The 14,597-nt window shown below is 41.8% G+C and overlaps 1 protein-coding gene across 1 annotated transcript; it reads left to right on the top strand.

Annotated features, from left to right (window-relative positions):
- Positions 1 to 2,246: 2,246 nt before the first annotated feature.
- LOC309345370 (putative CENPB DNA-binding domain-containing protein 1) lies at positions 2,247 to 3,460 on the top strand. Its single transcript, XM_081868385.1, has 2 exons — positions 2,247 to 2,948; positions 3,024 to 3,460. The coding sequence occupies exons 1-2, from the start codon at positions 2,466 to 2,468 to the stop codon at positions 3,315 to 3,317; spliced, it is 777 nt and encodes a 258-aa protein (XP_081724511.1). The 5' UTR covers positions 2,247 to 2,465; the 3' UTR covers positions 3,318 to 3,460.
- The last annotated feature ends 11,137 nt before the right edge of the window (positions 3,461 to 14,597 follow it).

Here is a 14,597-nt window from a genome sequence, read left to right as displayed (position 1 = left end):
GAGAATTGAAGAGACTATTTTGCACTCATCTACAGTACAGTCACTTTAGCATTCCCATTGTTAATAGAAACATTTTTTTCTTATTTTCTTCAAAAAAAAAAATTCATAATGTTTTGAGACGACTAGGGATCTCCAGAGTCTTTTCAATATTCCACTAGGCAAAATGCCAGACTGTTATTCCAATGTAGTCTCACCACATTCTGAATCCTACTTGGTCTGCTCAGAGGAAAGTCTCACTGAGTTCTATAGCGATGCCACCCTGGTTAGTATCCTATGCATGTCTTGTCCCACTAAGCTATGCTCAGGTAAGCATGTATAGGATTGTGGCTATAAGGGGCAATTTAGAAGCATTAAATTAATTACTGACCTTAACTTCTATGGGAAATATGTTCAGCTCTTTTATTTTAAGAGACAGATATGATATAATCTTTTGAAACCAGTAATATCTTCAGTTCATCTAGTTCAGTGGATAATTTGGGGTTTCTGTTTCTTTAAAATGACATTGTAAGTATTTTTGCTCATTTAAAAGTTTCCCAATTTCCTGCAAAAATACATGTCTCACATAGGACTGAATATTCTCTGACCTTGAAATGCCCTTAGCTAAAACTACTGTCAAGTGAAGATTTAGATATCAGATATCAGAGAAATTAATAAGGAAGTTTTCAGGGTAGGAACCAGATGTTTATATATAAATAAAAGAGTTCTCCTGTTGCTAGGTACCTTCAGTGATTCTCAGAATTTTAAACAGTTTTGTTTCCAGTGCTTTCATTCATGGTAATTGTCACCCATCAATCACAGAACATGAATAATACTGTACCTACAATATGGTGCATGCTAAATAAATGTTTTGCACAGGTCACAGTGATATCCTGGCCATCATGTCTGATGATTTCATTCATTTCAGTGTAAGGAGAAAACTGTAGGTTGAGTAATAATGATTTAGAAGTGGTGGTTTCTGAAACAATTCTTGGAACAGAGATGTGCACACAATTTCCCATCCTGAGATGAAGCAATCCTGATCTCATGCAACTCTATCAAGATGTTTTGGAGGTTATAACTCCTCTTTTGTAGACCCTCTAAATGGGTACTCATGAAGTGGTAAAAAGTAATTATCTAGCCTTAGGAGTGATAGAGAAATTCAGTTCAGTTAGTGTTTTGATGAGCACCTACCTAATTCGCATTTCCCAAAAAATCTGTGAAACGAAACACAGTTCAGTATTCACACCTTCAAATTTTGTGATGCCATTCTATAACCAAATAATGTGCATAAAAATGTGAGTATTGGGTGTGCATAAAATGCACGTATATACAAAACTATATTATATAAGAGTAAACTGCTTTGCACAAATGTGTATATTAGGGAAGACTGCATACAAAAACATGTATAAGGAGAAATTAGCACACACACAAAAGGCAACTTATATGGACATGAGTTCCTAAAGAAAGGTGGGGTATACAGTAGTGCCCCGCAAGACGAATGCCTCGCAAGACAAAAAACTCGCTAGACGAAAGGTTTTTTCGCCCGCGATTTGCCTCGCAAGACGAATTCCCCTATGGGCTTGCTTCGCAAAACGAAAACGTCTCGCGACTTTGTTTCCTTTGTGTAAAAACCGTTAAAACCAAGGGTGCTTAGCTTGAGCAGCTGCAGTTGTGACTTGACTTCGAGGAGCAACTGTTAGCACGTGGTTTGGTAGCCTTTTCTCAGACTTTGCTCACTTTTGAAGATTTTCCAAAACTTTTCCAGAACTTTTCCAGAACTTCTCTTTCATCCATTTGGTAAGTTAAACTTTTAAAACTTTTTTTTGGGGGGGGGTTGGATTTTGGGTTGGGGTGTTTGGGATTCAAGGACTTGGTGTTGGGAAGGGGTTTGCGATAATCTGGGGGCTTGTGGGCCTTTTTTGGGAATTTTTATGATTTTCTGTGACCACTGGGCCAGGTTGATTTTTTTGGAAAAATTTTCTGAGTTTGAATTTCTGAGTGCTGGCCATGTTGTTATTTTTGAAATTTTTTTTTGTCTGGGTGGGGAAGCAGTTGGGGAGGGGTTTGCAGCAGTTGGGGAGGGGCTGGGGGAGCAGTTGGGGAGGGGTTTGCAATTTCTGTGTTGTGGGTGGGTTGGTGCGTGTCTGTGGGAGCAGTTGAGGTTTTTGAAGACATTGGTGATTTTTGAAGCTTTTCCTAAACTTATTTTGCAGCCATTTGAGGTTTCTGAGGACGTCGGTGGTTGATTGTTGAAGCTTTTCCAGAACTTCTCTTTCATCCATTTGGTAAGCTAAACTTTTAAAACTTTTTTGGGGGTTTTTGGATTTTGGATTTGGGGTTGGGGTGCTTGGGATTCAAGGCCTTGGTTCTGGGTTTTAATTTCTGTGTGGTGGGTGGCTGGCTGCTTTTGTATTTTTTGGGTTTGAAGCACATCACTGATTTTTTTTTTCTGTTTCTGAGTTTACGAAGGTAGGAGCTGTGCTGCCATGGGACCCAAGAAGACTGCTGCTGCGGTGGCCGGCGAGAGGAAGAAGGAGAAGGTGACGCTGGAAATGAAGAAGGAGATCATCTGGAAGCACGACGGCGGAATGCGTGTGACGGACATCGCCAGGGAGTACGGCAGGAACCCATCAACCATCGGGACCATCCTGAAGATGAGGGAGAAGATCCTGGCGACTGATGCAGCCAAGGGAGTCACCAGGATCGTGAAGAACCGCCCAGCTGTCCTGGAGGAGGTCGAGAAGTTGCTGCTCATCTGGATAGAAGAGAAGCAGCGTGCAGGGGACACAGTGTCTGAGGCCGTCATTTGTGAGAAGGCCAAGGCCTTGCACGCTGACCTCATCCGGGAACAGCCAGGAACCTCAGCCGAGCCAGAAGTCTTCAAGGCTAGCAGAGGTTGGTTTGACCGGTTCAAGACAAGATCTGGCATCCACAGTGTGGTCAGGCATGGAGAGGCTGCCAGTTCTGATGTTCCTGCGGCTGAAGACTTTGCAGCGGAGTTCCTGGAGGTTGTGACGACGGAGGGCTACGTTCTGCAGGCAGAGGCTGCGCAGGAGCAGGCCTCACTGGAAGAGGAGGAAGCAACTGAGGAACGGCTGTCCTCCGAAAGACTGAGGGACATTTGCCAGAAGTGGAAGGAGGTGCAGACTTTTGCAGATCTACACCACCATGAGAAGCACGTGGCACATGACGCTGGGAACTTTTATGATACGAGGGTCATGTCGTCTTTCAGGGAGCTGCTGAAAAGGCGGATAAAGCAGCAGACTATGGACAGGTTCTTGACCAAGAAGCAAAGAGTGGAAGAGGAGCCTTCTTCGAGTGGTCCCCCAGAGTCTTAGAAAATGTACTGTACACTTTGTTGATTTTTAAATGTTTTTCTGTCATGTTTATAAAGTTAATTTATTTTCCCTTCAATTTTTGAACTGCTCTTTACAGTATGTGTGACTTTAAAGAGCAGTTAATAAACTGTTGTTGTACCAAATTTGGCTTTGTTTGGACTTTTTTTGACCATAGGAACGCATTAATTGATTTTCAATGCATTCCTATGGGATTTCGTGCTTCGCAAGACGAAAAATTCGCTAGACGACAAAAATTGCGGAACGAATTAATTTCGTCTTGTGGGGCACCACTGTAAATAAAAAGGAGGAGGAGGAGGAGGAGGAGGAGGAGGAGGAGGAGGAGGAGGAGGAGAAGAAGAAGAAGAAGAAGAAGAAGAAGAAGAAGAAGAAGAAGAAGAAGAAGAGAAGGACTTAAAGATTAGGAAAAATTAGAACCTGACAGAAATTTGAGTTCGTCTATCCCCATCTCATCTATATATTTTCACTATTCACACTAAAGTTGAGTGGAAACCTGTGAAATGGCTCTGGCTTCCAATTAGCTTGCCATTCAACATGATGATTTCTGTTTTAGTCTTCCTAAGTTGCTAAAACTTTTCTTTAAAACTCTATAAGGTTCTGCCTGTGGAGCAGTTATTATAGCCTAATGAAATTGAAAGCTAATGGTAGATTCTTACTGTGAAAATATTCATTTCTACAACATTAAGAGTATGGAGCACTATAACACTGTGTTCCACATTTTGTGCAGATAAAGAATGACTGTTTCCATTCTGTTGTCTATAAATTTAACAGATTGTTTTTGACTCGGAACCAGAAAACAGATGTTTGTTGAGATGTATTTTTTTAGAAAGCACTTTCAGATTGTTGCTGAAACATCTTTTAAATCTGTTTTACAATAATTCTGTCTATCCCTCTATCTCTGAATCCACACACACCCTTTTAAAATCTAGTCTTGCCAGCATTTTTAAATACCAGCAGGTCAGAAGAACCTGGGGTGTAGTTACTCAAGAGTAACTCTATTTCTTAACTAAAAGTGCTGTGACAGAAATAGTTTGCAGAATGTACCCTTTGTCTGTTACCAGCACCTCATTAAGATTGCAGAATCTCTTTCTTTATGACAACTAGTACATTATGATCAATCATTTTCAACTCAGTTGACATTTTGTGATGCAGTGTCCTTAAAAAAACAACAAAAAACCTATTTTGGTTGACTCAAAAGCTTCATTCATATTTTCCCCTCCCCTAGTCATTAGCACAATTAGTTTGCTTTGAATTCATCATCAAGGGAAGTTGCCATAATCACAGTCCAAAGAGCCCCACAGAGCATGAATTCCACACAAATTTAACAGATATCTGCCTTGAACAGCAGAAAAATAGAAGCAAAAAAACTTCATTCTCTCTCGAGGGAGACACTAGATTCCATGTGACTTTTTCAGTTTGCTTAGTCACCTGGGAACAGACAAGAGGATGATACAATACTGCAAGAACTGCTCTAGACTATACTATTTTGTGTATAATTAGTCTGAAGCCAAGGATAAAGGGAGCAGACTGCTGAAGACATCCCCTGGGGTCTGGTTACACAGCCTCATTGAGCTTTAACTCTCTGTTTTCTCCCTGCATAAATGAAATTGAAGCACTCTTTTCATGAACTCCAAACCACCTTCCAGATTGCTAATGAATAAACATGAGGTGAGATTTAAATTTGAGGCTCTGCCCCTGACCTACACACGTGCCCATTATAACACCTGTTGGAGAATCTCTACAAGTACATTCAGAGCGAGCTCTTTCTGTGATTTGCCCCCTGGAAAAATGGGATTTCCAAACTCATGGAGAGAGCCCTCTGTGTATTCAACCATACACACTCTATATAACTCTGGCCCTCCACAGAAAATGTAATAGAAGTGTGTGTCAGGATGGAGCATGTCCCTGTGATCCCACTACCCTTCCAACATGCAACCTTTTAGGACAGAGGTGACAATGTCACAGCTCAGATCTGGCCATGGACTGGCAGCCCCTGCAACCTTGTCTCCCAATCTGATTGGAAGATGAATCCCTACCTCTGAATTTTAAAGAGCAATCTCTAAAGACCAGGCGTAGTGTTTTATCTCCCAATTGGGAGATAAAAGATCCCCACTTTAGAGATCTCTAAAGAGCAATCAGAACGATCTTTCCTCTCTGGTCTCAAGGAATGAGCACCACAGCACTGAGATAAGCCCTCCAATCCTGGCTGTCCTTTGCAGAGGAACTCTAAAGAGCAATTGGAAGGTGAGTCTTTTATCTCTGATCCCAGCACTAAGCACCACAGCACTGGGATTGGAGCACTCTTAAGTGCTTGCGCCTTAAGAGCAAAAAGCAGCGTTTCCTTCCACCCTCATCCCTGTGCTTATCTGCCCTACATAAAATGTCCATTCACTTTCAGAGTAAATCTAGAGATGGAAGTTGGCAGTAGCTGTCTGTTAAGGTGGAACTGGATCTGGAAGAACAAAGGGAAGCAGAACTATGAAACAAACTGGAGAGAAGCCTCTTTAATCTCATCCTCTTGATGCGGAGCATGCCAGAGATTCCTTGGAGTATCTATTGCTGCATGGCAGTAGATGCTAGTTGCATACCGGGATTTCTCCTTTCTCACCTCTCTCTGCATGCTGCCCAAAATTATTCCAGAGGATCCCCCAAAGCCCTTGCAGCAGATTCTGAGGGCATGACGGGGCTGCATGGGAGAGGAGAGGTGGGAGGAGTTCTGTTGCACAACTGAAACTCTCTTGCATGAGCAGAGCAGCAGCACCCGATGCACCACTTAATACCCACCTTCCAGCATGAGGGCACTACAGTCTAATGTGACCATTGTCAAACCATGAAAGCAGGGAAGTAGAATACTTAACTCAGTAATGTCTGCATAGCTGGGCTAGTGGAGTAAAGGGATCCAACAAACCTTTGTAGCCTTCTTTCCTCCTCCTCCTCCTCCTCCTCCTTGTTTAGCCATTTAGTCATGTCCGACTCTTCGTGACCCCATGGACCAGAGCACGCCAGACACTCCTGTCTTCCACTGCCTCCCGCAGTTTGGTCAAACTCATATTCATAGCTTTGAGAACACTGTCCAACCATCTCGTCCTCTGTCATCCCCTTCTCCTTGTGCCCTCAATCTTTCTCAACACCAGGGTCTTTTCCAGGGAGTCTTCTCTTCTCATGAGGTGCCAAAGTATTGGAGCCTCTGGCCTTCCAGTGAGCACTCAGGGCTGATTTCCTTAAGAATGGATAGGTTTGATCTTCTTGCAGTCCATGGGACTCTCAAGAGTCTCCTTCAGCACCATAATTTCTTCTTGTACAGTATTTACTCCATAAAACAGGCAGAGACTTGCTTGGACTCTTAATAGGCCTGTGCCAATTTACAGTGTGTGTTCTTGGGAGAAGAGAGCTGCCCAGCAACTCCAGATTGGCTGATAGGTCACTCTCCTGTGCCAGTGAGTACCTGCAATATGTTGCGACATTGATTATGCTCCCTTCCCACCAAATTAGAAATGTATCCAGTCTCACCAATTTGGTCACCCCACTTTTATGGGCAATGAATTGGCCCAGTAAAGTTAAAATGAGTATTTTTGGCTTGACCTTACTTTTTACATCAATAGGGACACGGAGAAAGAGTTGGCCAAGCTATTAGGCAGAGTGAGGCAGCCAGCCCAGATAGCAGGTTTGAGGTGTTGTCAAAAGACAGTGAATTGATAGTTATTTAATATGTAAGTGTCATTTTTGCTGCCAGGTATGAGAGATGTTTAGGGGTTTTCCACTATGTTTGGCTGGCCTGAGGTGAAGAACAAGATAGCACCCTCTCCCAAAGCACATACAGAAGCCAATTGGACTGGTAGTTGACTCTTACTCCAATTCTAGTGAAACGGCAATAGCTCCATTCCACTTGAGGGCAGTCAGCTAGCATAGGTATGACACTCATGACACTCACAACTCTATCTACTCCCTGCACCTCAGCATTTGTTGCCTGAGGCAGCTGCTTCATAGGACCGACCCTGGCTGAGGCAGAACAGGCCACAAAATACAACCTCACTGGTCTTTTGCAATATGCACCCTGACCTGGAGAAAATAAGACACAATTTGCTGCTTCACCTTAGGCTGCAAAATGCTTTAGAATGGCCCTGTTGAGTTCCTTGCACATTACCTGTCAGGAGTATCAAAGCAGACAAAGCTGCTAACAACCAGATTAACTTAGTTGAGTACATTTAATGAGTTGAGTAAATTTGTCATTTTTGCAAGAAGGTGACTCACAGGGGAAAGATGGGCAGGGGTGGGTGGGATGAAGTAAATCGTATCCTCCCAGTGTTAATTGTAATTCAAATGAAATTCAACCCACTCCTCTCCCATCTATTTACTTCCATGCTCCAATCCACTATATGGAGGCTGCAAATTGTCGACTCTTGGAATGGGTGATGCCTGTGAAACAGCAGATGGTAAAATATGGACAGTCTTTCAAGCAATACACTTTTATTACAATGCTTTAAAACTCAGCAGGTCTTTAGAGGAAGTCATGAAGGCAAGGTGGCTTTGGGGCGGAAGTGTGTGTGTGTGTGTGTGTGTGTGTGTGTGTGTGTGTGTCCAATTAAAAACACACCTACACTGCCTTTTATTTCAATTACTTTGCTTTTCTCTCCCACCACTGAATGAATCAATGTAGCAGACTTATTGGTGTCCTCACACAATTTCTTTTACAAAAAGAAACCCTGTTTCCCCAGCCGTTTTGATACTTCTGGGATGGTTTGCCTTGATCCAGGCATGCATATTGGTGTTCTCAAGGGAAACCTTTTTTTTGTCTAGAACTTGATCTTAAAAGGATTCACCATGGCTCTTCTTTAAATTAGTGTTTTAATATCAGTATGCAAAAACTTTCATCTGCTACCCGGGTTCCTTATTAGACTGCAAAAAAATCTGAGTTTTTAATTAGCATTTCCTCAGTGAACTAAACCCACTGAGATTACTACACTTAGTAAAATTTAATTAACTTGACAAAAGATCCTAATTGTTTTCTTGCCACTGGTCTTTTTGTCAGACTAAAAATAATACTCTCCCAATTAGGCAGCTACAACCATTCTCCTCTTCTTTGGTTGCCCTACTTTTTCTTTTCTTTTGTATTAAAGAATAAGTTAATAATCTTTTATACAAGAAAGGACCATTTTTGTTTTCTTGGACTTAGTGTTTCTTCAGCCCAAGGCTGATAGTAGTGATAGGAACTTGCTATAAAGAACTTGCCATTGTTCTGCCCGGACACAGAGGTCCAGCGCCAAGGACCTTCTCTGATGGTTCCCTCACTGCAAGAAGAGAAGTTACAGGGAACCAGGCAGAGGGCCTTCTCAGTAGTGGTGCCCACCCTGTTGAACACCCTCCTATCAGATATCAAAGAAATGAACATTTGACTTTTAGAAGACTTCTGAAGGCAGCCCTGTTTAGGGAAGCTTTTAATACTTAATGAATTATTGCACTTTAATATTTTTCTGGAAGCCACCCAGAGTGCCTGGGGAAACCCAGCCAGATGGGTGGAGTATAAATGATAATGATGATGATGAAGACACCTTTTTAACAAGTCAATCTGGAGCCCTCTTGTTTGAAGTGGTTTGAACCTTGATTTTTAAAAGTTCACATAATAAGCAAACAAAAATCATCTCAGTTTAATTACTTACATAAGAATATGCTGGATCAGGGCAATGGCTCACTTAGTTCAGTATGCTGTTCTGACATGTGTCTATGGGAAACCTGCAAGAAGGTCCTGAGTGATTCCCAGGAACAAGTATTAAGAAGCCTAATGCCTCCACACACACACACACACACACACACACACACACAATGCTGTTCTCAAGGGAGTAAAGGTAAAGGGACCCCTGGCCGTTAGGTCCAGTCACAGAAGACTCTGGGGTTGCAGTGCTCATCTCGCTTTATTGGCCGAGGGATCAGGCGTACAGCTTCCGAGTCATGTGGCCAGCATGACTGAGCTGCTTCTGGCGAACCAGAGCAGCGCACGGAAACGCCGTTTACCTTCACGCTGGAGCGGTACCTATTTATCTACTTGCACTTTCATGTGCTTTCGAACTGCTAGGTTGGCAGGAGCAGGGACCGAGCAACGGGAGCTCACCCCATCACAGGGATTCGAACCGCCGACCTTCTGATCGGCAAGCCCTAGGCTCTGTGGTTTAACTCACAGAACCACCTACGTCTCAAGGGAGAGTTGTTCTAAAACAATCACTTTAGCTCTTCTTTAAATTATTGTTTTAATATTGGTATAGGGGGGAAATCATCTGCTACCTAAGTTCGTTTTTAGACTGCAAAATATAAATAAATAAACCTGAGTTATAAAATAACTTAGAGATTGTTCAGAGTTACATCATTTGGTGCAAAGTCCTTAAGGAATGATTTCCACTGACATTCACTCTACTAGTCTAAGCTAGGGTTCAGTTTTCTCTAGCATGTGTGTGGGAGTCCCATTCTCCTTTTGAGAGCCCCTTCAAACTTCTGAGGGTGGCAGAACTCTCAAGAGGGCCCTCTCTGCTGATTCTAGAAACTGAGATTGTCTATACAAAAGAAGGCAATCTTTCAGATATGTGCGGCCTGATTGAAAGAAAGTGATCTGTGCATGCCTTGTAGATTGCAAAGATACAATTAAGCCAAAGCATGCCCAGTGTAAACTACTACATGCATTGTTACTACCTGCATTTGTGATCCTGTTACTGTATGTCTCCCACTGAAAATAATGCCATGCGCATATATAGCTTGCACAATCAAATGTACCACCGATTTACACTTGGTTTTTTTTGCTGTGTGCAAGGAAGCCTGCTTCCACATAAAGATCACCTTCTCTGGATCAGTATGGCTATAAATAACACACATGCAACATTCTTCCAAGTCTGAAATCGAATATATATTTTTAAAGAGTTATCCAAGTGCATTAAAGTAGTTACTTGACATGGATTAGAAGCTTATAGTGTGTGCATTCCCCATATAGGAAATAAATGTTCCTTTCAGAAAATTACAGGGATCAATACCTTAAAGGTTAACGGAATGGCTGATGTGTTCAGATTTTAGTATATTGTCTGTCACTGACTAATGAAAAGTGACTGGGATCATTTGTCACATATATTGTGATAGTAATCATGGTTTCTGAACCTAGAACACAGTTCTAGAAATATATAGAGATGTATTTCATTCCCAAATTTAAGGGGGAGGGGGACAGGACAGGCTCATTTTCTCTCTTTTTTATCAGTTCTTTTATTTCCAGTATTCAGGCATTCTGTTTCCAAGATCCTTTGCTAATATGGCCAAAACTGCACTACCCACACAGAAAAGGAATGTATTGAGAATCTTCCGGGATTTCAAAGTTTTCAGGAGTACAAAAACAAACATTCATTTATTATATTGATAACTCAATACTGATGCCCTTCAAGGAGCTTGAGGTGGCATACATAGTTCTCCTCCTCCTCCCTTTATCATCACAACAACCCTGTGAAGTAGGTTTGGCTAAGAGTTGGTGACTGGTCCAAAGTCAGCAAAGTCAGCTTCATGGCCAAGTAGGGATTGGAACTCTAGTCTCCCGGGTCTTATCCCAACTGTACCATGTAGTTGGCAAAATGGCCAATTTGGCAGCTTTTAGAACAAGCAGCTGGCCCACTGCAACCTGTCATAGACCCATTTGCCTTCAGCAAACAAGCAAACCCTGTAATTTAGAGGAAGCAAAAATCCATTTACTGAGAAGAAACCTGTCCACATATGCCATGAAAGAGTCTTGCTTATGATTTATTTTGTATTCCACTATCAGAGATAAAGGATTGTAGCTTTTGATAGCAACTTTGAAATACTAGGTGATAAAAGACACAACACAGTATTGATATTGGCAGCTGACTCGTTGCCAGTGTTATACTCATTAGGGCATTCTTTAGTTTATTTTTTTGTCTTTCCGGCTAAGAAAATAATAGCAAATTTGAAGGCACTGAAAATGTATTTTTAGAGTGGGGTTTATATTTGAGGCTCAGTTTCTAATACTCTTGTGCTATATAAACATGTAAATTTTTCTGAGTATATTGCTGTAAATAAAACAGAATGTCACCAGCATCACAGGGTGAAGAGCTACTTCTCTCTCCTCACATCTTCTCTGTCCAGAATCATGTTTGATCTTGCCACGCTGCTCTAAATTCTAGCTGTAAAAATAAATTGATGGTGGCTGGGGTTTACTTCACGCTTCATCCAGTGCCCTCAAGCCTTCCAATTTAGCCTTTGTGACCTTTTAAGCTGTCTAAAACATCAGACAATATAGAATTTTCTTTTAAGAGTAATTAATTTAGCCTAGCAAGATACAGGCAGCTTCACATTGCTTCAGACAAAGCGGTGTGTGTGTTTGTGTGTATTGGAGAAACCATAGAGAATGGTCTAGTTCTCCCTGGGGTGTCGTAGCAAACTGTATCTGGGCTCTGCAGCTTCATATTTAATGTACTGTTCCTCAATATCACCACCAACACTACCCCTCCCCCACCAAAAACCCTACATAGGAAAAACTACCTACATGTTATTAGGGAGATGGACTCACTTTGCTTGCCAAACTAAGGGCTGTTTTATGTGCAGGGAATGGGCAAACATTTGATAATGTAGTACACACACACACACACACAATAGGAATGGTGTAGAATTTGACTCCATTTGCATTTAAAGGCAAAGCTAACAATATGTGAACCAAAATACAGCCATCCTTTGAATCCCGCACTTCTCTGAATTTCACAATGCAGTTTTTCAACTAAGTAATGTGTATAGAAAAACACGATTGTGTAAAATGTGCATTAAAACACACATGTTGTTGTTGTCATTTAGTTGTTTAGTCGTGTCCGACTCTTCGTGACCCCATGGACCAGAGCACGCCAGGCACTCCTGTCTTCCACTGCCTCCCGCAGTTTGGTCAAACTCATCCAACCATCTCGTCCTCTGTTGTCCACTTCTCCTTGTGCCCTCCATCTTTCCCAACATCAGGGTCTTTTCCAGGGAGTCTTCTCTTCTCATGAGGTGGCCAAAGTATTGGAGCCTCAGCTTCAGGATCTGTCTCTCAAAACACACATACTAGTGAATATTCCACACATAACTGTGTTACTTTACAGAAAAAATGCTTTGAGCCAGTGTGGTGTAGTGGTTAAGAGCGGTAGTCTCGTAATCTGGGGAACCGGGTTCGCATCTCCACTCCTCCACATGCAGCTGCTGGGTGACCTTGGGCCAGTCACACTTCTTTGAAGTCTCTCAGCCCCACTCACCTCACAGAGTGTTTGTTGTGGGGGAGGAAGGGAAAGGAGAATGTTAGCCGCTTTGAGACTCCGTAAAGGGAATGAAAGGCGGGATATCAAATCCAAACTCTTCTTCTTCTTGAAAAATTGTCCAGGTTTGGCGAAATTGACAATAAAATCCTGATGAATTTTCATGAGAAAATAAGGAGAACTGAACTTCCCTGGAAAGAGTGAAAACTGAGAAACCGACATTCATGGATTAGTCCACCCCTAACACACTCATATACATGTTTACAATAGTACAGTCAACAGTGCAAACTTAGCCAAAGTCTCTGTATCTGACACTCTCCTGTGTACCAATAGGGAAGTGCTGGTCCTTCTGGTTAGGGGAAAGTGACATGAAACGGATGTCTCCCAAACCATATGCAGAAACCCCTACCCACCCACAAAGAAACCTGGATGACGAGGAGTCCTTCTGGGTCTTTTACAGGGGTTGGATTTTCTTGCAGTACAAAAAACTATTGTTTGAGTACATTATTCCGGAATACAAACTTAAAAACGATGATGGGTGGCAACATGCCAAAAAAATCCAGAAACCCCCCAGCAACTGTACCACTTAAAATGGGTGTATTAAGCCGACAACTTTTATTATTTTTTGTCATTTCGGCATAGCTTGGGTTTTCTCTGTGCATGCCAATATGTCCCCATGGCCCTACTTACTACTACTACTACTACTAATAATAATAATAATAATAATCTAGGTGGAGATGACGTGCTAGCAATTTCATCAATCTTTCTGGAAAGAAACTTCTGGGAAACTTAAGAAAAAAACTTTTCAAAAATAACTGTGAAGACGGTAGCCATGAAGACACAGTAATTGTTGTAATGGAGCCAAAACCACCTACTTCTCATTATTATCTACCTGTGAATCCTGATAGCATGATTGGATCCAGTCCTACTTACTATACATCATTTCCATATCCTTTTTTTGCACATTCAAATCTAATCATTTCCAAAATGAGGTATTTTGAGTGGAACATATTTCATTTTAAAATTACACATCATTTATAAAGAATTTTAAGAGGAAAACTTTGCTCTGAAGGATATGTAATGGTTTCATAATGTTCTCCTTTTTGAACAGACATCCTATAAGAGAGAGAGAGAGAGAACACTAGCTCATGTCAGCTTGGTAAAAAAATTGAATCACTTCTCATTTGTAGTGTAGCTCCTACATTAAATCACTGTATAATACTGCTTCTTCAGTCATTCAGAGAAGAGACCCAACCATAAGAACATAAGAAGAGTCTGCTGAATCAGGCCAATGACCCACCTAATCCAGCATCTTGTTCTTCAAGTGGCCCATTGGAAGTCTGCAAGCAAGACTGAGCACAACAACAGTCTTCCCACTTATGATTCCAAGGCACACCACCACTGACGCTGGAGATAATATAGACACCTATCGCTGACATGGGAAGCAGAGCATTGCCATTGTGTCTAGTAGCCTCATCTTCCATTAACTTCTCTAATTCTACACTACATCTTGTGGGAATTACTACATCTTGCGGGAATGAATTCCATAGTTTAGCTACATGTTGTATGAAAAAATATCTTCATTTGTTGGCCCTGAATATTCAAGCAGTCAGTTTTGTTAGATGTACCCAAGGCTGCATATTAGTGGTAGAGTACATATGGAAGATGGGGAATGGCTGTAGCTCAGTGGTAGAGCATCTGGTTTGCATGCAAAGGCCCCAGTTCAGGACTGGGAGAGGCTATTGTCTGAAATCCTGAACAGCCACTGCTAGAAGTTGTAATTATTGATCTAGATGGACCAATGAGCTGACTCATTATTGCTGCCTCAGACTTTGGTGAGATCTCGCATTGGGTGAAATCAGGTCATTATGCTAGAGGTGTTTAAAATTATGCATGATGTGGGGAAAAGCAGACAGAGATAAGTGTTTCTCCCTCTCATAAATAAACACTAAAACTTCAGTCATCCAATTAAACTTGATTGACAGGAGATTCAGGGCAGAACAAA

Source organism: Podarcis erhardii (assembly GCF_964252035.2).
Source record: "Podarcis erhardii genome assembly, chromosome: 7".
NCBI classification, from domain to species: domain Eukaryota; kingdom Metazoa; phylum Chordata; class Lepidosauria; order Squamata; family Lacertidae; genus Podarcis; species Podarcis erhardii.
This window is presented reverse-complemented; position numbering and strand designations above follow the sequence as displayed.